Here is a 13,382-nt window from a genome sequence, read left to right on the forward strand (position 1 = left end):
GAGGAGAGGAGAGGAGAGGAGAGGAGAGGAGAGAGGAGAGGAGAGGGTCCATTAACTTTCAACATCACTGGGAAAGCTCTGAGCACTTACCACGTGCCAAGCACTGTGTTTAATGTTTCCTACATATTATCTTACTTAATCCTCATAATGATCGTATGAGAAGGCATGACTATTGTCTTCTCTTACATATGAGGAAACTGAGAATGAAGAAATTAATTACCAAAGTGCTCTGGCAAAGCATTTAGTCAGACTCACAGAGTTAGGCTGCTTTTTTTCTTTACTTTTAATTATTAATCTACTTTGAGAAAAGCTCTCATGTATCCCACACCGGCCTTGAACTCCCTGACTAATCTGACTGCTGGGATTACAGGCATGTGCCACTACACCTAGTCTGCATAGTCTGATCCGATCCAGGGCCTTGTGGATGCCAGGCAAGCAATCTAACAGTCATGCTCTCAAGCACAATGATATTAATGGGAATCATGGGTTAACTAAAAATTGTGATTACAGTGCAATCACAAGAAAGGAGTCTGTAAAAAAAAAAGGGGGGGGGAATATTAACCTCCCTCTAATTCCTACAATAGGAGCCAATGACTGCGTAGAACTGACAAAAACAAAGCTAAAACAGAAGGCACAGCTCTGCAGTAGAGCACTTGCTCAGTATGCACGAGGCCCCAGGTTCAGTTCTCCACACTTCATGTTTCCCCAGTGGAGAATGGGTATGGATTGTGCTGGTGTATAGCTCAATTAGAAGCTTGCCCATCATGCTGAAAGTACTAGTTTTGACCCCCAGCACCACATGAATCAGTCACATTGTCATATGGTTGTAACCTTAGTAATCAGGAGGTGAAGGCAGGAAAATCAGAAGTTTAAGGATATCAACATTGGGTTTGAGGCCAGCCTCAATACAAGAACTGAAGAAAAGAGGAGGAAAGGAAGGAGAGGAACAGGAGCTAACCAAATGGCTCAGCAAAAAGGTGTCTGATGCCAGACATGATGACGAGACCCAGGTGGTAGGAGAGAATGGACTTCCCTGACATGTTTCCTGACTTCTACACACGTGAATGGCATGCTTGTGCTACTGCCCCCAAGTAAACAACTGTACTTTTCAAAAGAGAAAAGAAAAACACTACTATAACCATTTCATTTAGAAGCAGAGGTTTGCACCAGAACAGCCAAGATTACAGTGGCCACTTCCATGTAGCAGAACTTAAAAGTAGAGAACAAACCCATTCCTTCAAAAACCATTTGGTATTAGTTTTGTTTTTAAAGTCATGTACAAGAGCAGTATGTAGTATGGTAGCACATGCTGAAGTCTGAGCACTTGGGCGGTGGAGAGGAGCAGGAGTTTACATTACATTATTTATTTATTTATTATGTAGGATTGGTTTTTCCTACATGTATGTGTGTATACCACACACATGCTTGGTGCCCCTAGAGGTTAAAAAAGGGCACCTGATCTCCTGGAACTGAAATTGGGAATAGTTGTTAGCTACTATGTGGGTCCTGAAAGTCATACCAGGGTCCCTCTGTAACAATAACTAGTGCTTAGAACTACTGAGCCATGTCTCTATCCCTCTAACATATATTCTTTCCATTTAAAAAGTCAAGGGGTGGGAGAAAACGAAGGCAAGAAGGAGAAGGCAGACAGAGATCACCCATGTCACAGACTCTATGTGGAAACGTGTTCTTTTACACACTGCTTCCATGGTCCTCCACTGGTGACATTTGGGTTTTGCATCCTTCACTGGGCAGTCTTTTAAACCTGCCAATCAAAGGTCCCTACCCATTCCTAGTTAAGGATAATCTCAGGTGACAAGGGACCCTTTCCCTGGAATCTCAGAAGGATGGCCTAAACTGGCCGGAACCATCCAGAAGCAAGGATCATCCATGTGACTGTCCAGGACTCCCTTGGTTTGGACCTTTTAATTTAAGCTTTCCGTTAACTTCTGTGCATTGTTCCTTTCCTTCTAATAAACTCCTCTTTAGCTAGCTAGGTTACTTTCTGCTGTTTACTTTAACCGGTAACAGAATCGTCTAATGGGTTTGAGATTTACTTGTACTTTATATGCCAATATAACTTATCAAAGTCATTTTTAAACAAATACTTTTGACATTAAAATACATTTTACAAACAGATGAGGTGGTCTGCACTTTTAATCCCATCAAACATACATACAGCTGACACAAAGCTTTTGTCAGAAAGACTATCCTTGCCAACACTCTGGGGATGTTAGTTCTTTTTTTTTTTTTTTAAATGCTATTTCTCCTCCGCTAAGGTTTTTGTTTTGAAACAAAGTTTTGCTATGTGGTCATGGCTGGCCTGAAATTTACTATGTAAACCAGGCTTGCCTCAAACTCACAGAGATCCATACACTTCTGACTTCCAAGTCCTAAGATTAAAGGCTTTAACCACTATACCCAGCATTTCCACTATGTTTTTGTTTGTTTGCTTAATGACAGGAATAAAGACAGTTAATTATGGAAGAAAAAGGCACTCCCCCCCAAAAAACCAAAAAACAAAAACAAAGGCAGGATTTAGTGCTAGGAACAGCTGAACTTCAAAAGCTTTCTGCCCCACTATATTGATTTCAGACCCACTAGTGGGCTATGGTCTGTAGTTTTAGAAAACCTCTGTCCTTACATTTGTCCAACATTAAAATCACTACAGTGTATTAGTTGTACTTCCATATCAATATCAATAAGTAAAGCACTAAAAGACACATGGCCTGGAACACATTGTCCCAGGATTCTGATTCCAACCATTTATACTCTTAAATTCTGAGGACTCCCAAGCAGGGGGAGGGAGCATGAGGCCCCAGGTTCAATCCTCAGTACCTATAGTGTTTTCCTGGTTGGGGTGGGTTGGGGATGTAGCTCAATTAGACAAATGCTTGCTGGTGTGGCCAAAGTCCTGGGTTCGACTCCCAGCACCACATAAATCAGTTGATTCATTTCTTTACTCACATCTTTTGCATCCTCACTGAGTACCGTTCAATGGTATGAGTACATGACTGACTACATGACAGGTTCCCAGGGACTATCCAGAGCCATAAATTCTATCTACAGGCTGGCTCAGAGGAGAAAAATCCAGGACAAAGCCTGCCTCCTGACTGACTGATTGTTTACTCTCTGCCCTTCCTCCTCAAGAGCCCAGGAATGTCTCCAAGAGTAAAGTAAACTCAGGCAAGGGTTATTTCACTCCCCACTTTATCGTGAAATAAGTCTCAAGCCTAGTCTGTCTCTTCTATAGCTCGTTAGTTAGCTTTGCTATTTTCCACCTCTGCTTTCTGCCACACCAAACAAGAAACAACAGTATCAAGGGACAGCAACAGGTGACATACCCTCCTCTGTACTGCCGGTAAGATCTTTCTCCTACATGATGTGGATCCTTTTTCTACATCAAAAAGAAGTCCACAACCCCTCTTATTCATTCCACATTCTTTCCCTAACTCAACCATTCCAAAATATCAGGAGCATAGAGCACTTGAGGCTGGGACAATAGTATATGACTAGTTGTTGGCTAGACTTCGTTTGTTTGTTTGTTTTAATCCGATTTGGTTAGCCTCTCTTACCTGGGGTCGGGGAGGAGCTGGGTTTTGAGGAGTGTCAAGACTTGTAATGTGGAAAAAACATTCATATTTCTAGGCAAAAATGTCAACAGGATAGTGAACAGACTTCAATGACCAGCTGTACTCTAAACTTCAAATGAGCACCTATTCTATAACTATTCTTTGAAGAAGAGCCATAATCCAGCTGGAGCTAGGTTAGCTTTGCCTCAGGGACATGCTCAGACAGGCAGAAGCAAAGGAATCAGATTAGGGGGGTGGCGGCACAAACTCCCCATCACTTTGGCTCTCTTTTCATTCTCCCACAACAACTTGGAAATAAATTAATTAGCACAGATCTATGGTGTATTTGGATCCCTCAGTAACAATGCTTAGAACCATGCAGCATCAAATTACAGACCTTTCCCTCTGGAGAGAGAAAAATCATGTGGTCAGCTGAGGGTGGTGGAGTGAGGAGGGCATAAGGGGCGCAGGGCCGGCTGGATTGTACTGGAGAACGCCCTCTCTCTCTCCCTGATACATTCCAGGTGGGATCCAGTCTCCACCGGAGTTCCGAGGCACCCCCTTCATCCCCTACCGGGACTTGGCATCTGGACACGGAAGCAAACAAAACCAAGGAAGCTAATGGTTGGCCGAAAGGGGGTTGGGGATCAGAAAAGCAAGATTTAAAAAAAAGGAGAAATCCGAAAGAGGTGACCGTCGAGTGGAGAACTCCATACATCCTCTTGGTAAAGGTAGAATCTAGGACCAATTCCGTAGTTGTCTGAGACCTATCGGCCCCTCGCACGCTCTTCCCTCTCCTTTCCCAGCCCCTAATTCTACCCTCTGCCCCCTTTCCTAGTTAAAGGATCGCCATCACAGAAGTCTTTGAAGGCCATCGGGGAACGCGGAAAGGCGTAACACTCCCGGGCCGACACAATGTCCGAAACAGAGCAAGGGATCGGGCTGGAGCGTCTTCCACGACTCAATCTAGCTGCCCACGAGACGCCTGAGTAACGCGCCCTATCCCCGGGCCGGGACTGCAGTGTCCTCGCCAAGGACAGGTCCTCCCCAGCCCTGGAGCAGCCAGGGTTTCGTCCCGAGCTTCCCACTCCACAGTCCGCCACAGGGCAAAGGAAAAAGCCCACGGAGCGACGCGGAGCTGACCGCACGGAGCCCGGCGTCAGGTGGAGTGGCTACCTGAGCGTGGAGGCACGGGAGCGGCGGAACTGGAAAGCCACTATGCCTGAGCGGGAAGGCGGGGTGAGCGTGACGACCTACCGCGGTCTGGCTCTCCGGGTGCACGTCCACCAAGGTACACCAGTTCCGCGTCCCGTTCATTTTCACGCGGAGGTCGCCACGAGCGTCCTCAACTCGGAGGTCCCGAGGAAACTGGGCGGGCGCACACAGAACCGCCCCCTAGTATAGGCGCGTCGGAGGCGGGGCCGAAGATGGGCCACGCCCAGGGCGGTATTTGTCAATGAGGTTGAGCGGAAGCGAGAGGTGGGCGGTGCCAAGAGGCTTCGGGACTCGCCTACCCGCGCTATGTCCGATTTACATAAAGGTGGGGCTTGGGACTGAGGGTGGGTGGCCGCTTAAGAGTTTTACTTAGGTTACGACAAGGTATCTTGTGGTATCTCGTTAAGTCTTGTCTCCTTTTCAGTTTTCCAGGTTGGGTGCAGGAAAGAATCGGTCTGGTCTTTTGTAGGTGAGTTGGGGCTTGCACATGCTTCTATGGTCTTTCCTCTCCTTAAATGTAAAGCAGCCTGTAGGCTTTCTAGAGCTGAGTAAATCTTTCCTCGGAGTTCTACTACAGAGGTAGAAAGGCAGGCACCAAAGACCAGCTCACTCGGACTAGTCTAAGCCAGTCTGGCAGGTGCTTTTCCCTGGCAAGTGGCCCAGGTCGAAGTCAAAGCCAGCTAAGCCCTGGGTGGGGCGTGCTTTGCAGAAACTAGCCTTATATGGTGGGGAGAGGCGGGACACATGGCCTTAAAAGGAATTTGCACCCTAGAGAAAGAGTCTCGGTGGCACCAAAGGCATTCATTCGCTTCCCAAGCTTAGGCTGGGATCTTGAGGGCTGACCTCGGGTAGAAGGCTATGGCACTTTGTGATGGTCCACAGGGACAGCAGGCAGTGTGTAAGATCTCATCAGTATGAGTAGGCAGTACTACTATAGCTAGCAATTCGTTTTGGCTAACAGCTAGGTCCTTAAAGTGTTAGGTTGAGGGGGAGTGGGCGGGGACTGGACTGGACTCTGAGTCACTTGCCAGTGATAAATGGATAGAAAGCTCTGTCTATACCTGGAAAATAAATACTAGGGATATCAGTGACCCAGAAAAAGAGAAAAACTCAGTTCTGGTTTTTTCTCTATCCCTCAAAAGCATTTGTGGTGGTTTGAATGAGAAAGTTCCCCATGGGCTCTGTCATTTGAATACTTGGTTCCCAGTTGGAGGTACTGTTTGGGGTCATTGAGGAAATGTGTTTTTAGAGAAGCAAGTCACTCTGATCATTCCTAGTTTGCTCTCTTCTTCCTGCTTGCAGTTTGAGATCTGAGCAATCACCTTTCTGCCTGCCTGATGCCGTGCCTCCCACCATGATGGTGACTGCCTCCTATCCAAATACACACATCTTTATTTAAGCTGTCTTGGCTGCTGTTTAATATCACAGCAACAGACAAGTAGCTTATACAGCACTCTGTGTTATTCCTAGAGGTTGTTAGGACAGAATGGTTCTCCCATAAGTAGTCTATGTTTCTTAGATCCCTGATCAGCCATAAGAGACCTCTAAAAAAATAAATTAAAGCCTCATTTTTTTTATTTTATTTTTTTATTTTTTTTATTTTTTTGGTTTTTTGAGACAGGGCTTCTCTGTCTAGCCCTGGTTGTCCTGGAACTCACTCTGTAGACCAGGCTGGCCTTGAACTCAGAAATCCACCTGCCTCTGCCTCCCAAGTGCTGGGACTAAAGGCGTGCGCCACCATACCCAGCAAAGCCTCATTTTAATGTACAGTTTAAATGACTTCTTGGAATAGGGTTTACTTATCAGGGAAAGGCACCTGCGGCCAAGCCTGATGACTTGAGTTCAATCCCAGGACCCACACTGTGTAAAATGAGAAGAGTTGTTTTCTGACCTCTACAAATGGAGCATTCACATGTACACACATACACACACACACACACACATATAAACACACACACACATATAAACACACACACACACACGTTTAAAAAAAAAAAACCCTTTGGAGTACGCCTTCAAATTAGCCAGAGAAATTAAGACAATTTCATATAGACATACCATTTTTATTATTTAATTTAAAATAAACCAAGGCTGAATTGGGAGAAAAATATCTGATTTGCAGAATATCTTTTTTTAAATCATGAAATTACAAGTCATTGATGAGAACAGAACTTACTTTGGAGATAAGAGGTGAACCATCCCCAATACCTTCACCCACCAGAGCTTGGCACACCCCAAAACACAAAGGAGGAATCCATTCTCCATTACCCCTTCCCATCTCTACTGAGAGTCAGCTTCTAACCCCAGACAAAGCTCTGAATCAGGGCCCACTTCCTGAGAAAAGCAAGGATCTGTTGGTTCCCACAGAAGCTGGGCACATCTGGTCAGAGAAGCCACAAGCAGGCCACGGGAACTAGATGTTTGGACTCTAGAACCTATATAAACAGTCACCGTGGTTCCCAGGTACAACCACCTCATGGCAGCATCCTCAGTCACAGAGGATGAGGAAGATGGAAACCCTGAGCAGAACCAGTCCCCACCACCTCACCAAGGCCTGTCAAAGCCCTTCTCCCAGCCTATAGCTGCTCAGTCACTGGGGTAAGAGGACAGGCTAAGGGCCCCCAAGGAGGAAAGGCTGGTCTTGGGAGAGGTATGAATGTGCAGGTTTATAAAAGGCAAGAACAGCATCCTCATCCATCGCTCACACTGGTAAGGCACTGAGAGTAAAGCAGCAAGGCAGGGATGGAAAAGAAAAACAAAAAAAGATCTCCTGGACCCAGTGACTTGGGGAAAACAAAAATATCGCAACTGAGGAGATGCTAGAACCCATGACTGTGCAAAAAGAAGTATCTAAGAAGTGGGTAGCGCCATGCCTGCATGTCCATTACCCATAATGTTCCCCCTCCTGCTCCAGAGTGGGAGGAGAAAAGGTTGCAGGGATCCAGGGAGCAGAACAACATTGGGTATTTCCCTGAGCCATATGGTTAAATATTAAAGAAATAAAGCTTTACATATATGGCAATATCCATCCCTTCCTGTCCTTCACAGTCCCAGTCAGTGTATATGCTGACCATTAATTAGTCCCACTGTAAGGGATGATGGAGAGGTCCTATAGGAAGGACCCAGCAGGACTAAATACCCACTCCTCCAGTGGAAAGGACAAGTCCACCCACCAGCTCACTGCTAACGTTTATCCCATCACTCTGACCCTTCCCAGTCTTAAGTCTGAATTGGATCACTTGTAGGGAAAAAAAAAAAAAAAGACTCTGAGGCAGGCAGGACAGAGCAGAGCAGAGCAGGGCTGGCTGGGACAGGCTTGACCACAAGCCCGTTTGTGGTCTTTAGCAGAGCATGAGCTAACATGAGCTAGTCTGCAGGTTGCTCTCAGTAAGCAATGATGCAATGGAGGAGGGGTCGTAGACACTGTCAAACTCCTCATCAGAGCTCAGCCCCTCTTGTTTGAGGGCTGACTCGGCAGCTGACCGGGAAGCTTTTCGCCTGAGTCAGAGAGAAAAGGAACAGACTGAGACAATCATACTTTCACACTAAAGAAGTAATTCTTCTAAGACCTAACACTACTCACATGGTCTCCTACTAGTCAGGGATCTAGGAAGATAAAGTGAAGGACAGAAGCTAAGACACTAAGAACTAACCATTACTGGCTTCTAGGGAAGATAAGAGACTACATATTTCTCCAGCTTGGGAGGAACCATTCCCTACTCCCCAGAAGGGGTATAGAAGGGCTGGCATATCATCATACCAGGCATCCTTTTCCAATGATTTGATCCGGGTTTGGAGCTGTTCATTGACCTCATGCTGTTCCTCCAGTTCCCGCTGTGCCTTCTTCCTCAGGCTGTCCAGCCGCTCAATTTCCTCTTCCGCTTCATCCACCTGCCGCTTCAAAGCCTTCACCCTCAGGGTTAGCTAAGCAGGGTACAGTATCAGCACATTAGAAAAGCATCAACTACCAAGGGCTGGGACCTCCCTTGCACTGACTCGGACGAGAGACAATCCATACACTCTCCCACCCCAAAACTCCCGCTGTGACCTTGTGTAAATTCTACAGGCTCAGGGGATTTCTGAGAAGGGTTAGGTTAGGGAGCTGAGGAGATAGTGCAGATAAACAAAATGCTTGCCATGCAAGGATAGGATCTAAGTTCAATCTCACTAGCCAGCCAGACAACCCTAACCTATTTGGCAAATTCCAAATTTTTTTGAGACCTTGCCTTAAAAAAAAAAAAAGGACTGGAATATGCTGAGGAATAACACTAAAGATTGTCCTTCAGCCTTTGTACATATGTGCACATTTGTACATGTGCACACACATATACACCCCACACAAGCACAATACAAAGGTTATTCAATGAATTAATGTACATTATAACACTTAGAGAAACCAGCACATTCAGTAGAGGTCATGACTACTCCTGAGCTAGACCTCTCAGACTAATCTTTGTCCTCTCAAAAGAAAAATGTAAGTGTGGAAGACTTATGGGGGATGGTGGCCTCCCCTGGCCTAAGAGAACACTGGGTGTCAAGTCCTCACCTGGTCTTTCTGGTCATTGACATGCTGCCGTTCATCATCAATCTGGATGGAGAGCTCCTTAACCCTCCGTTCTAGTTTTCGATTGGTGGACTGAAGAACCGTCTTCTCTCTAAGGGGGAGAAGGGAAGGGAGGTCTATGGCTGTTGCTATTTCTAAGGGAGTCTTTCCTTGGCACTGTACTGTCTCCAAGGACTTCTCTGTCATGAGCTTCACCAGTAGATGGGGAAGATCCAGGAAGACAGAAGCCATTTACATCCCAGAATTTCCACAGCTCTACTCTATCAGGACCAAGGGCGACTCCCTGAAGATGAGGCCAGGTTTGCCAGATGTGAGATGGAGGATAGAGGAAGACCCAGAGAAGAAAAGCCCAGAGGAAGAAAGGGAGGGTGAGAGGGCTGGGTGACAGGTTCATATCACCTCTCTTCAGCTTGCAGCCGTTCCTGCAATAGTTGATTCTGGGACTCAAGCTGAGAGAGGCTAGCACTGGGTTTCTGGAAGCCTTCTGAACTGGCCAACCGGGTCTTCAAATCCTTGTTCTGTGAGAGACGGGAAGATCCCATGGTTAATGCTCCAGTTGGTCCTCTGACTAGAACCCTGTCTCTATTGCCAAGACTCCTCACCTGTCTCTCCAAGGAGATTTTGTCACACTCCAAGTCCTGCCGAGCAGATCTCTCCTGCATGAGCTCTGTCCTCAGTTGATCCACCTATTAGGGATGGACAAGGGGGATCAGACTTGGGAAAGACAAAGGTTAATCCAGCAAAGTGAATCAACAAGAAGCAGATCCCTGGAGGACTCTGAAGCTCGAGTCTCCCAAAATTCTCAGGTATCTAAGAACTCTCATCCTAGAATCCAGCATTCCTCTCTCAGTGTTCCCTGGCCTAACTAGATTTGAGAAAGCCACTCCAACTGCCATGAAGCTGCTTCATAATGATGGATTATATCCCTGAAAATCAGTTAGATTTCCTGCAAGGAGCCCTGGAAGGCTACCACATAGTCTGTGAAAGTGAAGCTTAAATTGCACTGGAGACCCCAGGATGTCTCAAGTACTGGGAACGTGGGACATTTGCAGTAGAAAGATGGAGGCAGCCAGAGGAGCTGGTGAGAGAAGAGAGAGGGTATGTGTGCTGCGGGTAGCAGATCTTGAGGGGAAGGACTGCCAGAGACTATTAGAGCCAGATGATGTCACCATGAGCCTTGGATTCTAGACGTGGGCGTGGAGCTTACAATTAAAAGACTGCTTCAGATTTTGAACTCTGGACTTCTGAACAGGGGCTTTGGAAACTGGACTGCATTTTGCATTATGATAGTGATAGGGATATAGGAGGGGAGGCAAGGGATGGACTATTATAAATTAAAATGATGTTTGGAGGTAGGCATGGTGGTGCACACCTTTACTCCCAGCACTTGGAGGCAGAAGCAGTCAGATCTCTGTGAGTTTAAAGCCAGCCTGCTCTACATAGGATGTTCCAAGGCCAGCCAGACCCACCTAGAGTGACCACATCTCAGAAGCAACAACAACAAAATACAAAAAGTGATTGGGTGTCAAGTTAAAAGAAGAAATTATATCTATTCAAATGGGAGGGGCCATTTGAAAGAAGGCACTCCTGAATTCAAACTGTCCTCACTAGGGTTAGAGCAGCCTAGGCCACCAGATCTCTTTCCCCAGACTCCAGTTCTCGGCTTCCTTCCACCTAAGGAAACCTGTCTACCTCTTCCAAAGCAGACTAGAGCCTGAAGTAGTCTCTGCCTTGCCAGAACTGTCCAGGTTGTGGATTACAGGAGAGCCAAGTTGTCTTTGACAGAGCTGGGGTGTTACAGTGAGAGGGCACAGTGAGGAGTCAGGAGGAGTCACCTGATCCCGGCCACGGTTCACCCGATCTGTTAACAGTTCCACGGTGTTCTTTTCTTCATCTAACTCTGCTTCCAGCCGTGAGACTTTCTCCTGTGGCAGAAGAACAGAGGTCAATTCTGTCCCCAGTTCTTCGCTCTAGAATGCCAAACTCAGATCAAAGCCTCATCAAAATTTCAGCCCCACAAGACTTTTCTCGATGGCACATTCCAGAACCCTTCTGGTCCTTGCTCCAGCTTCCTCAAAGCCTCCATGGAGCCAGCGCCCCCTGCTGGCTAGAAAGGCAAACCCCCTAGAATCTGGTCCTTCTTGGAGAACTATTTCCCTAATGGAAAACCTCAAAGTGAAATTCAAGTCTCCCAGCAGAGGCCAAGATGGAGGAGCTCAGGTGGCATTTCTAAAGTGTGAAGCAAATTCAAGCCACACAGTACTGGGCAGAAGCTAAGAGCATGGATTTGAGCCAACCACCTAGGCCTGAAAATCAGACCTACCGCTTTCTAGTACTGGACCCACTCCACTGGAAAGTTACTTATTTCTGTGCCTCCATTTTCCTTATCTGTAAAATGGAGACGAGACTATCTACCCCACAGGGTGATGCAGAGGATGAGTTGAGTCTTACATGCCACACCCACAGTGCAATATACCCTTGTTGCTATTCTTCTCACTTTCAAGTACAGCAAATCGAAGACTACCATTCGTTCTAAGGGAGGAAAGCCACTCCTCAATTCTAGCCAACTACTGACATGCAGAACTCAGGTCAAGAAGGTCAGTGTGGGCTGGTGAGTTGGCTCAATGGTTAAGAGCACTGACTGCTCTTCCAAAGGTCCTGAGTTCAAATCCCAGCAACCACATGATGACTCACAACCATCACTAACAAGATCTGACACCCTCTACTGGAGTGTCTGAATACAGCTACAGTGTATTTACAAATAATCAATAAATAAATCTTTAAAAAAAAAAAAAAAGGTCAGTGTTACCTCTGTCCCAATGCAACAGATGACAAAAATCCAAATTTTTCAGGACATCTATAAATTTCTTAGTATCTGCATTTAGTTCACAGTTGCTAAAACACTGTAACCTAGCAAAACCATCAGTTGTGGCTTCTCCAGTTTTATTCTCTGGTATAGAGAATGGCTCGGAATAAACTGGCTCCTTTCCCTTCCCCCTCCCCCGAGATCTCACCTGCACCAGAGCCCTTTGTCCCTACTGAGTCTGTCCCTGTCCCTGGCCTTTACCTCTAGGCTCTTCAGCTGACGAGCCTTGTCATCCTGGGAGCGTTTCTTGTTCTCAGCCTCTTGCTCTAGCCCCTGCAGTCGCTGGGCCAGCAGCTCTCTGTCCAGCCTGGCCGTGTCCCGCTCAGCCTGGGATGTCTGCAGGGCTTGCCGCAACCTTTGCAGCTGGACCCAAAGATAATGTACAACAGCTTAGATCAATTGAGATGTGGGGGATGGGAGTGCTCCTGCTGGAGGGGAGAACTACCTCACCACTGACACTCTTCAGAGCCAGGCTGGGACCACAGCTTAATGGTAGAGCACAGGCCTAGTGCTGACAGAAGAGTCACTTCCAGTTTATTTTCTTTATTGTCTTAAAACTTTCTACACAATTGGGAATCGAGTGAGGGTTTTACTAGGGAGCAGGCATAACTGTGCCTATTTAAAGAGTTTTTAAAACTACCAATCCTTTCAGGCCTTAACTCCCAGCACTTAGCAGGTGGAGATAAAACAGACCTCTGTGAGTTCAAAGCCACCCGTAGTTAAGACCCTACCTCAAAACAAACAAACAAAGCAAACAAACAAACAAAAATATATCTACTGATTCTAGGTCCCAAATTATGACCTAAGTAATAGGAGATGATGTTTAGAATTAAAATTTTTAAAAATCTCAGCCTAGCAGTGGCAGTGCGTGCCTTAACCCCAGCACTCGGGAGACAGGCACACAGACCTCTTGAATTCCAGGACAGTCAGAGTTACAGAGAAATCCTGTCTCAAAAAAAAAAAAAAAAAAAACCCAGAAAAAAAAAGGAAAAAATTTTTAAAAATGCTGGGTAACTCTAATGTGCAGCAGAGGTTGAAAGCCGCTGCTCTAGAGAGATGGATGCTGCTCCAGACGCTGTTCCAGAGAGAGATGGATGCTACTCTAGAGAGAGATGGATGCTGCTCTAGAGAGAGATGGATGCTGCTCCAGAGAGAGATGGATGCT

General features: G+C 46.3%; 2 protein-coding genes across 8 annotated transcripts in view; both read right to left on the reverse strand.

The window, feature by feature from the left end:
• Tuft1 (tuftelin 1) overlaps positions 1 to 4,962 on the reverse strand; it is a 44,544-nt gene extending 39,582 nt beyond the window's left edge. For both annotated transcript variants that reach the window (XM_031374722.1, XM_031374721.1), the window contains exon 1: positions 4,830 to 4,962. In XM_031374722.1, coding sequence (XP_031230582.1) covers positions 4,830 to 4,889 — 60 coding nt within the window. In that variant the 5' untranslated portion in view covers positions 4,890 to 4,962. The remainder of the gene's footprint in view (positions 1 to 4,829) is intronic.
• Positions 4,963 to 6,829: 1,867 nt separating this feature from the next.
• Positions 6,830 to 13,382, reverse strand: part of Cgn (cingulin) — a 30,179-nt gene continuing 23,626 nt past the window's right edge. For all 6 annotated transcript variants that reach the window (XM_031374724.1, XM_031374723.1, XM_031374725.1 and 3 more), the window contains 7 exons: positions 12,419 to 12,580; positions 11,187 to 11,276; positions 9,954 to 10,037; positions 9,751 to 9,869; positions 9,334 to 9,442; positions 8,548 to 8,711; positions 6,830 to 8,285 (listed from right to left, as the gene is read on the reverse strand). In XM_031374724.1, the coding sequence (XP_031230584.1) occupies positions 8,144 to 8,285; positions 8,548 to 8,711; positions 9,334 to 9,442; positions 9,751 to 9,869; positions 9,954 to 10,037; positions 11,187 to 11,276; positions 12,419 to 12,580 (870 nt within the window). In that variant the 3' untranslated portion in view covers positions 6,830 to 8,143. The remainder of the gene's footprint in view (positions 8,286 to 8,547; positions 8,712 to 9,333; positions 9,443 to 9,750; positions 9,870 to 9,953; positions 10,038 to 11,186; positions 11,277 to 12,418; positions 12,581 to 13,382) is intronic.

This window comes from Mastomys coucha, unplaced genomic scaffold (assembly GCF_008632895.1).
Source record: "Mastomys coucha isolate ucsf_1 unplaced genomic scaffold, UCSF_Mcou_1 pScaffold16, whole genome shotgun sequence".
NCBI classification, from domain to species: domain Eukaryota; kingdom Metazoa; phylum Chordata; class Mammalia; order Rodentia; family Muridae; genus Mastomys; species Mastomys coucha.